Source organism: Rhinoraja longicauda, chromosome 16 (genome assembly GCF_053455715.1).
Source record: "Rhinoraja longicauda isolate Sanriku21f chromosome 16, sRhiLon1.1, whole genome shotgun sequence".
Taxonomy (NCBI): Eukaryota; Metazoa; Chordata; class Chondrichthyes; order Rajiformes; family Arhynchobatidae; genus Rhinoraja; species Rhinoraja longicauda.
The window spans coordinates 32,880,582-32,893,184 of record NC_135968.1 but is presented as its reverse complement, the minus strand read 5'-3'; the positions used below and the strand labels follow the sequence as shown (position 1 = coordinate 32,893,184).

At 42.8% G+C, this 12,603-nt stretch overlaps 1 protein-coding gene across 8 annotated transcripts in view; it reads right to left on the bottom strand.

Moving 5' to 3' along the window:
* Nucleotides 1–8,350, bottom strand: part of LOC144601445 (G-protein coupled receptor 26-like) — a 31,728-nt gene extending 23,378 nt beyond the window's left edge. For 7 of the 8 annotated variants that reach the window (XM_078413576.1, XM_078413574.1, XM_078413572.1 and 4 more), the window contains exons 1-2: nucleotides 6,978–8,350; nucleotides 560–673 (exon numbers count right to left, since the gene is read on the bottom strand). In XM_078413576.1, the coding sequence (XP_078269702.1) occupies nucleotides 560–673; nucleotides 6,978–7,645 (782 nt within the window). In that variant the 5' untranslated portion in view covers nucleotides 7,646–8,350. The remainder of the gene's footprint in view (nucleotides 1–559; nucleotides 674–6,977) is intronic. The other variant, XM_078413579.1, reaches the window with a different exon arrangement.
* Nucleotides 8,351–12,603: the final 4,253 nt, after the last annotated feature.

Sequence of the window (12,603 nt, the reverse complement as noted above, 5' to 3'; positions counted from 1 at the left end):
TGTTCCACTTTGTCTGACAAGCAACTTGGCGATTTTCATTATTTGTTTGGGAGCTCTTTCACGCTTCTGATATTGTGTCACCATCCTCAACAAATTCTGAAGCTATCTTTTTTGGAATTATGCCAATTACTTTATATCTATTGAATATGCATTGCTGGTAATGCAAGTGTCTTTTAATAAACGAAGAGTAGAAACAAGGAACTACAGATGCTGGTTGACAAAAAAAGACGTAAAGTACTGGAGTAACTCAGCGGGTCAGGCAACATCTATGGAAAAGTGGCCTGACCACGTTCGCCAGACATGCTGCCTGACCTACTGAGTTACTCCGCATTCTTTTTCTTTTTTATAATGATTATCTATTTCTTTGTCCATGTAAACCTGGACTAAATGAAATTGTGAAGTTTAATAACAAATATGTGAAATCTACGTATCAGGAACATTAGACTCCACTTGCAAGGTATCACTAATACTGAATGTTTATAAGGCACTCTACTGTGTCAGATGACCATCAATGTGCTACATCATTATGATAGTATAAGGTTATATTAATATATCACACCTTGTAATTACATAAGGTGCAAAGCACAGTATAAAGGTACCGATGAAAGTACTGATCTTCTTTGTTGCTCGTTGTCTTCGTTGCTTCTGCTCTTCTAGGCAGCGTTGCCTTACACTGCAAAGAAATATAAATAAACAACTATACAAGAACTATAAAATCAGAATCACTTGCTTGTAAAAGTCAAAGACATAAGAAATTAGAATGGGGTTTTTTTGAAAGGCAGTCACCCAGTAATTGATTCTAAAAAGATTACACGTTTGTTTTTGCCACAATATCAGTAACCATAATGCTGGAAGATCTTAACATAGAACTAACCACTATTATCACATGAAATGTCAATGTGTAAAAATAGACAAAACTGTTTCAAACATTCTGGTCTGGTGATCTCAACAGCTGGAAGATCAATATATTATTCAGACTGCATCATTATTCTGAACTATTAGGAAGTGCAGTTTGAAATTAATTTCTTTGACACTTATCAAGGTTGGTTTCTGCCAACATCAACTTTCTCAATAACATAAATCTTCGACCCATCCACCTTTATAAATGACCATGCCATACCTAACCTCTCGTTTCTCTCTAACATTCTTGGATGTTGTAGCCTTCCATATTTATGCCCATCTTACCGGAACTCTTTATTTAAATCCCACCAGTCAGGTTTCACCAGCTGCCGCTGTACCAAAACATCATTGTTGAAGTCGCTAATGACACCCTGTATGATAGGATTGATTGATTGAATTGATTAAATGATACAGCATGGAAACAGGTCCTTCGGCCCACCGAGTACATAACTGTTCACATTAGTTCTGTTATCCCACTTTGGCATCCACTCCCTACACACTAGGACAAATTTACAGAGGCCAATTAATCTGCAGGACCCGCATGTCCTTGGGATGTGGGGGGACATCAGAGAGGACATGCCGAGGAAATCTACATGGTTGCAGGACAAACATGCAATTCCACACAATCGGCACCGGAGGTCAGGATCAAACCCGGGTCACTGGTGCTGTGAGGCAGCAACTCTACCAGCTCTGCTACTGTGCTGACCAATGTGGTCAAAGGCAAAAGTAATTTATTCCTCTTCATCCTTTTCTACCTGTCTGTAACCTGGTCATCTCCTATTCTTTGGAAGTCTCTCTACCATTCACCATTGGGATGGGGATCATGTTCTCCTCTTTCCCACCTTATTTATCCAGCCATAACCACAGAATTAAAAGTAATCTGAAAACTGTGCCACTATTCAATCCCCTCCTATTTCTCATCACCAAAAAGATGGTATCACAAATACAGTGGTGGCAGTTGGCTTTACTTTAAAAATACTTATCTTAACCCTTATATGACATTCAGTTCTATCTGAGCGTAAATGTCCTCAAATCAAATCATAAACTCCAAACGCTGGACTCCAATTCCCTTCTTCCCCTATCAACTTTCTGAAACCGAATCAGTCTGTTCACAAACTTGGTTTCATTTTGGTTCGAGTTCAGTTTTGAACCACCAGTGTGATCTCCTATTTTCACCTCTGTAACACTGCCTTGTGCAGCCTTGCCTTAGCTCACGGATCCCAAAACCTCCTATCATGCCGTTGTTATCCCTAAATTTGGCTCGCCTGGCATGCTCCTGGCCGATGTCCTTTGTTCAACTCTTCATAAACTTGAGGTATTCCTAAACTATGCAGTCTCTATCTTCACCCAAATCAATTCCCTTCCATCTGTCATTCCTGCACTTGCTGGGTCAATCCCTTGTATTGAATATGTTTACCTTTGTTTTCAAATCACTCCACAGTCTAATACCTTCTCTTTCTATAATGTTCTTTACTGCTACGACCCTCTGATATGTCTGGACTCCATCAATTCTGGCCTCTTGACCATCCCTGAATTTAACTTTTCAGTCACTGGAGCCCATGTCTTCAGTAATCGAAGACCAACCTCTGGAATTTCATCCCTAGATCTCTCTATGTAGATAAATCTGTTTCATCCATTAATATGGCTCTTTACAATCTTCTAGTTTGACCAAACCTTTAGCTATTTCCCTGTCATCTTATTTGGCTCAGTCCTTTTTGGGGTCTATAATGTTCTGCAGAACAACTGGAGATGCTTTAGTAGTGTTAAAAACACCACATAAATGGAAATTGTTGTTGTTATCATTGTATATAATAGTCAGGGTGGGTATTCCTTTCAAATTATAATTCAAAACAAGCAAGGCCTTATATTATTAGGAGTCTTAAGTAATGATCGTATATTATATTTAATACTATTAAGAAATACTAATGCTTGTATAGAAAAAGACAATATATGATTTTATGTGCAAGCACTCACTAAAAATAGTGTGTACTAAATTTAGTTTTTAGCTATTTTACATTTGAAAGATGTGATCTGGTTAAAAAGAGACAAAAACCTCAATGCTTGTCAATGTGGCTCCAGAAAAAAAAAGATTTCTTATGTTATTCATTCTAATAAATGTGCAGAAAATGGTGCAATTCCATCCAAATATAACTTATTCCATTAGCCATTCAAATTATTTAAAAATAACTATTGCTCTATGACAGCTGTGCTTCTTTTTGAGTTTTCACTGTGAATGGCTATTTGCAGATGCAACACTCTAGATATTTTCATGTTCCTTCCTTGGACAACATGCCTTTAACCTAAAACCTAACAGATAAGCAATTACTGAGCCCTACTTTGGAGCAAATGTGGCTTGGTTTGAAACACTGGTAACTGCCTAATCGATTCCATGTTGAGAATGTAACAGGTTGTACGCTGTAGCATAATTATAGACAATTAGTGCTAAAGTAGTGGTTTCTACTATGCCCTAGGACAATGCAAACAACTGTGTTTATTAGTTATTTTAAATATAAGCACTACCATATGCATTGATATCAGAAAGCACAATGTTGAGTTCTGCATATACACACGTGACATCAAACTCTTCTGCACTAGCAGTTTACTAGACTTCTCAACTGCCTCCAATGCTTACTTGATAGTCAGAGGAGAAGGTATTTCAACCATTGAAACAATGAGAAGATCCAAAGCACCAGCGTATCTTCGCCCTGGACAATATTTCAAGATTACTTAAGCATTTCACAATTTTGATATCACTTTCAACACTGAATATCACTTCAGCACTGGCCTTTCCATTACCAATTCTCGCTACTTTCCTGATTCACTTGCATATCATGATCCACTTCTGTTTTCATGACTCGTTTCATTCTTTTATATGGAATGGAGGATGTTGGACATTTCAACACTTACTGCCACGGTCATACTATCTGCAGGAAAAAGGTGCATCATTATCTGAGCAGCTGCAATTGGAACGACGACGTGTAATTAGCAGCAACTTTCCGCACTTTTGACCTTATGAATGAGGAAAAGTCATTGATAAACGGCAAGTGTATGGGCCAGAGCACATTCTAAATTATGCTACCTGCATTCTATTCCACATGAAGACTGGTTCAACCATCATGCTTGTGCTCATTGAGTAATATAGTATTTTGATTCAGTATTTAAAAGACATCATGGATATCAAGATTTAGAGGGATGTGGACCAAATGTGGGCAGGTGGGACTAGTGTAGATGGGGCATCTTGGTCGGCATTGGCAATTTGGGATGGGCCTTTTTCCATGCCGTATGGCTCTGAGGGTTAGAATTCAAGCAGTGATTACAAGGGCCAAAAGGGACCATTAAATGTCACTGGCGAGTCAGATTAAGGAAAATCCTAAGGCTTTGTATATGTATGATATAAACAAGAGAGTGGTCAGGGAAAGGATAGGACCAAAAGATAAAGGAGGGAATCTTTGCTTGGAGTTGGAGTTGGATGTAAGTGAGATACTAAATAAGTACTTTGGATCTGTATTCTCCAAGTGGGACATTGAGATCAGCATGGAGAATACAAAAATGCTAGAGCACTTTGAGATTGAGAAGGATGTGAGCATCTTGAAGTGCATTAAGGTGGATAAGTCCCCAGGGCCTGATGGGATCTATCCCAGGTTATTGAGGGAGGCAAGTGAAGAGATCGCAGAGGTCTCAACAAGGATCTTTGTTACTTCTCCTAACCATAGGCGAGGTCCCAAAGGACTGGAGAGTGGCCAATGTTGTTCATTTGTTTAAGAAGGGAAGTAGAGAGAATTCAGGGAACCTCAGTGAGAATTCAGTGAGCCTCACATCAGTGGCAGGGAAACTATTGGAATTAATTCTTTGAGATAGGATTTACTCCCATTTAGAAGAGAATGGGGTAATTTGGGATAAGCAGGTTGTGAATTTTTGTTGACAGCAAATTAATGCTTAACTCGTATGAAATGCGAGTAACTTGCCACTTAGGAGCGGACATACTATATACTGTACAATGTGTGCTCTCCACCATCAGCTCATTGTCTATTGCTAACTTGTATTGCTTTACTGTCCGTCTCTGCCTGAAATTGCTTCACTCTTAGGTGTCTGCCTACAGATTCTTAAACCACAAGTCCTCCATAATCCTTTCTGCAATTTTACTTTGTTCTCCTTTTTTGGATTGCTTCCACCTAGGTCAACACAAAATTTGATATGCTAACTTTCCTGTGAAGCCTCCTTTAGATATACCTTTGATTAAATATAAATGCTGATTGTCACTGCTATTATAACTGACGGCTGTTCTCTTTAATTTAACTCAAAGAACCACTGATGTAATTTAATGTTTACAGATTTCTTAATTAAACATATATTACAATTACTTAATGAGAAATCTGGGGTGGCATTTGACAGGTTTATGTTTGAAGCATTTTCTCTTTTTTAACATATAGAGTGTAAAAGATTTAATGTCACAGTAAAGTAACCAAGCATAAATGTTTCTCAATATTAGTATAGCAGTACATTTGTACAAACCTGCGCTGAGAAAATGTTAAGGACAGTCCAACCGTTTCTTGTTTGTTCAATGAAATGAAACAGGTTTACTTTGGATCCATCTTGCCCATTTTAGTTTAATGGGAAAAACTATATAAAGATAAAAGTGTAACATTCCACTGCCCAGCATATTCAGAACTAAAATGAAATCCAAAACTGACCAACTCCACACTCAATCTTTTCTGTGATTTAAGAACATTTCATACTGACCTAAATCGTTCTTGCTCTCTAACACTTTTTTTTTTTGCTGGCTGTTCTTAATTTGGACTCTTTTTTTTATTGTAGGAAGAAAAATTCCTTCAGAATTAATCCTTTTTGTCAGAACATGCTTTTGTCTTTGAAATTCGACCTTAAGGACTAAGTAACAGAAATTTAAGAGTGAAATAGGAAAGGCCATTTAAGACCATTCCAACGCTTAAGGAATCACAGACGATCAGATAAAAAAAGTGTAAAAAGAAAGTGCTCAACATGTACTGCAAACAATAACGGTAACTGCGCATCCTCATATAGCAACAGGGAGATTCATTTGCATTGAAAGAACTCCGTAGGAAAGCACATGGACAAGGTACCAAATCAATAAATCCCGCTGGAATAAAGAGATTTAAAATAAAATCTTGTTACACGGCTTGAGATGAAAAGGGTGAAACTGAACAACTATCATGGAATTAATCAGAAAAAAAATGGTGATGAAATATACCCCGCTTTGTTTTTGGTATCTCCCTCTGCAATTTGTAGCAAAGGCCACCATTCGAGATCATATTCGAGCGAATCACTTTATTGCGCAGCGACATTCCCTACATTGGCGTGTTGGGAATCATCGTTTAGAACTCCTAAAACTAACACTGCGCGATTGAGGATTCCTTTCAACGACGTTACTTGAACGACGAGCATTTTGAAGCATGATCGCCTCTCTCAATTCCCAGTGAAGTTACTCACCGTTGGAGTATTTCACCTGGAAAGAAGCCGTGGTCTCGGCGTTTCCTTCCTCGGGGATTAGAGGTTTAAATATTGGTCAGTTTCAATTCTATATTACAAAAACAAAAGGTGTCTTAAAATACTGAGTGTTTTTGGGAGTCGTTTATTTTGTTTCCCCCTTTATCCTTTCGGCAGGTTGCAGCCTGCAAACCGGTGAATGATATCTTATTTCACAAACTGATAATATTCGGAGCTGGGAAGTTGCAGGGATACATCAGCTGACACGGACATATCTTATGTAATGAACACAGCAGAACCAAGTGTCATATCTAACGTTGTTCTAAGTTTCTCTAACGTGTCTATCCCGGTGAACGCCAAAATTAAAAAAAAATTATAAAAGAATTTTGAGTCGGATCTTAAAAATAAAAAAAACTTTTCAGAATATGACTACCTTCAAAGTTTACATTTCATTTACATTGAGTGTCTCGTTCGTACACCGGCGGACATTCATCTTGTAAATGTGGGGAAGAATCTCAATCAATGCAATAGATCTAAATGATAAGCACTCGCGTTACTTTATTCATGAACACAGCGATCACAGCGAGACTGCTCCACGGAATTGGGTCGCCTACCTTGGATGGATGTCCACCAGTAACACCAGTGTCTGCATGGTGATGACATCTATCCTCTTGCAGTGAAATCGCGCCACTTTCAGCACCTTCAGATAGGTGAAGCACAGCACTACTAGCGAAAGGAAAAAACTGAGGCTGTGAAAAGCTACGGTGAAAACCACAAACTGGACCCGCTCGTCAGTTGGGGTGTGGCTGAGGGTACAGGAGGCGTACAGGTGGCTGTACCCGACCCAGGACAGGCAAACAGCCACCACGGGGAAGCAGAGGGAGTGGAACCACGTGTAACTCAGCATGATGGCAGCGTCCTTGTAACGCATCCTGGAGTTGTAACTTAGAGGGAAAACCACGGCAATCCATCTGTCAGTGCTCAGAGCAGCCATGCTCAGCATGGAGTTGGTGACCAGGAAAGTCTCCAAGAAGCCCACGACCCGGCAGACGGTGTCGACCCCGGGCTGCCCTTTGCTGATAATCCCCACCAAAGTCAACGGCATGTTCAGCACCGTCATCAACAAGTTGCTGAGGGTCAGGTTGATGATAAACATCCCAGGGACCTGTTGCCGGATCTCGGCGCTGTAGAGGAAGCAAATCAGCACCAGGACGTTGGAAAGCAACGAAACGACCATCAGAACTACAACAAAACAAGATAGGATCACCTCCAGCGTGTCCATGGTGTTAGGCGCTCAATGCTTCTCTGCTGCTCCAAAATCTCAGAAAAGACATGTTTGTGCAGCTTTATCGACCCGTGTCAGCCTCAGTCTCTTTTTCGCAGCCGGGTTGCAGTTTGAACGGGGATGTTGGCTGCAACGCGTCGCCGGCTCGGTGTAATGTATGGAGCACAACACAAGTGTATGAAAGTGGAGGTCGGGAACGCTCAGCCAGACTCCCTCGCTGTCTGCTCGTCCTTCCGACGAGTTCACGGGTTCCTCCGAGAACCCAATCACAAGTGATCAGAGCTTATTGGCGAGGAGTGGTCCCGGCAGCTCCCTGTTATTGGCATCCTCGCCGAAACCTCCGCGCAGCCTTGAGTGCAGGCAAGATTTATTGGGTCTGACCATCACATGAATATCTGAGTCACTGAGAAACGGTGATGGAAAGTGCCCACCAAGTTAATGCGAGACAACGCTTCCCCCCATACCTGGCGTGACATAAACCCCAGCGATGGGCACGGAGAGTACATTTCCATTCTCAGAGAGCCAAATCATTAAAAGAACTTACCTTCTCCCAGTTAACTAAGAGATTCAACTAATCACATACAAGACCTTAGCGTCACTTTAGAAGTGCAGTACTAAATTGTGAACGCATTACATTTAATCCAAACGCTGTTTTCCTTCGGTTTTAACTGATTAGCCACATTCAAGAAGACGTTGAGAAAACTGAAGGGATGTCAATAAAATCCACCGTTCGCACAGTTGTACTTCCTTCCCCTCGCTGAGTCTGGCAGCCAGCCACTCGGTTATAATATTTAACCAGGCGATGCATTGCACATGACGTACAAATCATCTCAGGCTGGCAGGGCATGTGTATGACCGGGACATAATAAACCTTGCGCCTACAACTTGCAGGAAATATCGATGATTAGGAGTATTTTATAACAATCACTATCAAAAGGGAGAACTAATATCAAGGATATTGCAGCTTATTTAGTCACCGGGCAGTGTTCAATGCTAAATGACTAGACAGTGTATGTTTTTCGAATGAAAACATCGCTCAGGAAATACCAGCAGATGCAGACGACAGACTGCAGTTGTTTCAGAAGGGTCGATACGACCTGTCCCCAAACTGTCGAGAATTGAAATCCATTCTCAGAAAAGAGTACATTTTGGGGGTGGTGATGAAGGCGACTCTCAGAAATAGAAATGGAACACCTTCGGGAAACAAGCGAGACCGGAAACAGGGCATTTAAGGAAATTCAGACTTTTCCAGGTCTATGTTCAAATGCGGAGTTCTACATCCAATGCTGCCGTGTAGGAATCAATAGCATAGAAGGCGCAGAAGAAGGCCGTTTTCAGCCAAGAAGTTTACCTGAACTAATGCAGAGCCCTGCAGACGATAGCGCTTCATCTGCGTTTTAAATACGTTGATCATTTCTGTCTCATCCACCCTACCAGGCAATGAATTCCAGACCTCCAAACATACATTTTGCTTGATTCTTCTCCTCCCAACTTCCATCTCTTCATTCTATCAATTAACCTGTTCCGAGCAAGTCCGAGATGCATAGTTATTCCGCTTGGGAACAGGACCTTCGGCATGCCAGCCACGTTGCCTAACTGGGCTAGTCCAACTTGCCTACACGTTGACCATACTGCACCAAGCCTTTCCTATCCATGTACCGATCCAAGTGTCTTTTAAATATCACAGTTATACCCACCTCTCCAGTTTCACTGGCCGCTTGTTCCATATATGCACCTGTGGGAAAAAGTTACCCCTCACCCTATTTCGATTATATGCCTCCCTGTTCCCAGTCTCTCTCTCTCTCTCTCTCTCTATATATATATATATATAATATATATATATATAATTCATATATATATATATATATATATATATATATATATATATATAGAGAGAGAGAGAGAGAGAGAGAGAGAGAGAGAGAGAGAGAGAGAGAGAGAGAGAGAGAGAGACTGGGAACAGGGGAGGCATATAATCGATATATATATATATATATATATATATATATAGATAATTTAAAAAAATTATATATATATATATATATATATAGAGAGAGAGAGAGAGAGAGAGAGAGAGAGAGAGAGAGAGAGAGAGAGAGAGAGAGAGAGATAAACTACCATTGGAGCATCTTGATCTCTGCCACACTCAAGCACTACAGATTATTGTTATCAATTGGAGGATTGTGCAGGGCATAGCAGATAATCTAGACAAGATTATGCAGTATTTTTTCCTTTGCAGCAATGTATCTAGGTAGGGACCACAGTTAATTTCAACCTAACTTTGGCTCAAAAAGGAAATCTTCCATACCACAAGACATGGGACCACTTTGCATTTTACTGTCTGGCATGATGGGCAGAATGGTTTCAAAATAAAGCTTGACATTTGTTAGATTTGAAAGCTTGCAAACATCTGAGTATCCAAGTATGATTGACCCAGATGCAATGCTTTTCCAAGAAGATAGACAATAGACAATAGACAATAGGTGCAGGAGTAGGGCATTTGGCCCTTCAATATGATCATGGCTGATCATCCATAATCAGTACCCCATTCCTGCCTTCTCCCCATACTCCCTGACTCCGCTATCATTAAGAGCTCTATCTAACTCTCTCTTGAAAGCATCCAGAGAATTGGCCTCCACTGTCTTCTGAGGCAGAGAATTCCACAGATTTACAACTCTCTAAGTTTTTCCTCATCACCTTTCTAAATGGCCTACCCCTTATTCTTCAACTGTGGCCCCTGGTTCTGGACTCCCCCAACATTGCATCTAGCGTGTCCAATCCCTTAATAATCTTGTATGTTTCAATAAGATCCCCTCTCATCCTAAATTCCAGCGTATCATATCATCATCATATCATCATATATATACAGCCGGAAACAGGCCTTTTCGGCCCACCAAGTCCGTGCCGCCCAGTGATCCCCGTACATTAACACTATCCTACACCCACTAGGGACAATTTTTACATTTTTACCCAGCCAATTAACCTACATACCTGTACGTCTTTGGAGTGTGGGAGGAAACCGAAGATCTCGGAGAAAACCCACGCAGGTCACGGGGAGAACGTACAAACTCCTTACAGTGCAGCACCCGTAGTCAGGATCGAACCTGAGTCTCCGGCGCTGCATTCGCTGTAAAGCAGCAACTCTACCGCTGCGCTACCATGCCGCCCAGTATACAAGCCCAGTCACTCCAGTCTTTCAACATATGACAGTCCTGCCATTCTGGGAATTAACCTAATGAACCTACACTGCACTCCCTCAATAGCAAGAATGCCCTTCCTCAAATGTGGAGACCAAAACTGCACACAGTACTCCAGGTGTGGTCTCACTAGGGCCCTGTACAACTGCAGAAGGACGCGGAACTCGTTGATGTGGGAGCGGAGGGGCGGCGGAAAAGTTCCCCTCCACCCCCACATCAACGAGTTCCGCGTCCGCCATGACATGGAGCTCTTCTTCCGCCGCCTCCGCCTCCGAGCCTTTTACCATGGGAAGGAGTCCTCACCCCCCAGTGATGACACCTTCTCCCGTCTCCAATGGACCCCCTCCTCTTGGACCCCCCCGGATGGCCAACTACCCTCACTAGAACTTTTTATCTCCAACTGCCGGCGTGACATCAGCTGCCTCAAATTCTCCACTCCCCTGACGAACTCCAACCTCTCCCCTCCTGAACGTGCAGCCCTCCACTCACTCCGCAACAACCCGGACTTAATCATTAAACCCGCTGACAAGGGAGGGGCTGTGGTAGTCTGGCGTGCTGACCTCTACCGCACCGAGGCCATACGACAACTATCAGACACCTCTTCCTACCTATCCCTGGACCTTGACCCCACCGACCAACACCAGACCTTTATCAGCAGCACCATCACTGACCTCATCATCTCCGGCGATCTACCCCCATGTGCCTCCAATCTCATAGTTCCCCAGCCCCGCACGGCCTGATTCTACGTCCTCCCCAAAATCCACAAACACAACTGTCCCGGCAGACCCATTGTCTCTGCCTGCTCATGCCCCACCGAACTTATCTCTACCTACCTCGACTACACCTATCCCCCCTGGTTAAATCCCTCCCCACCTACGTCCAAGACACCTCACACGCTCTCCATCTCCTTGATAACTTCCGGTTTCCAGGCCCCCACTCCCTCATCTTCACCATGGATGTCCAGTCACTCTACACTTCCATCCCCCACAAGGATGGTCTCGAAGCCCTCCATTTCTTCCTCGACCGTAGAACCAGCCAATCCCCATCGACCAACACTCTCCTCCGCCTAGCAGAGCTGGTTCTTACCCTCAACAACTTCTCCTTTGACTCCTCTCACTTCCTCCAAACCAGAGGCGTAGCTATGGGCACTCGCATGGGCCCTAGCTACGCCTGCCTCTTTGTCGGGTACGTCGAACAATCCCTGTTCCAGACGTACACTGGCCCCATCCCCGAACTCTACCTCCGCTACATCGACGACTGCATTGGTGCTACCTCTTGCACCCATGCAGAACTCACTGACTTCATACACTCCAATTTCCATCCTGCCCTTAAATATACCTGGACTATCTCTGACATCTCCCTCCCATTTCTGGACCTCACCATCTCCATCACAGGAGACAGACTAGTGACGGACATTTACTATAAACCCACTGACTCGCACAGCTATCTGGACTACACTTCTTCCCACCCAGTCCCCTGCAAAAAGTCTATCCCCTACTCCCAATTCCTCCGTCTACGCCGCATCTGCGCCCGGGATGAGGTGTTTCACACTAGGGCTTCCGAGATGTCCTCGTTCTTCAGAAAACGGGGCTTCCCCTCCTCCATTATAGATGAGGCTCTCACTAGGGTCTCTTCTACATCCCGCAGCTCCGCTCTTGCTCCCCCTCCCCCCATTCGCAACAAGGACAGAATCCCCCTCGTTCTCACCTTCCACCCCACCAGCCAGCGGATCCAACATATCATCCACCAACATTTCCA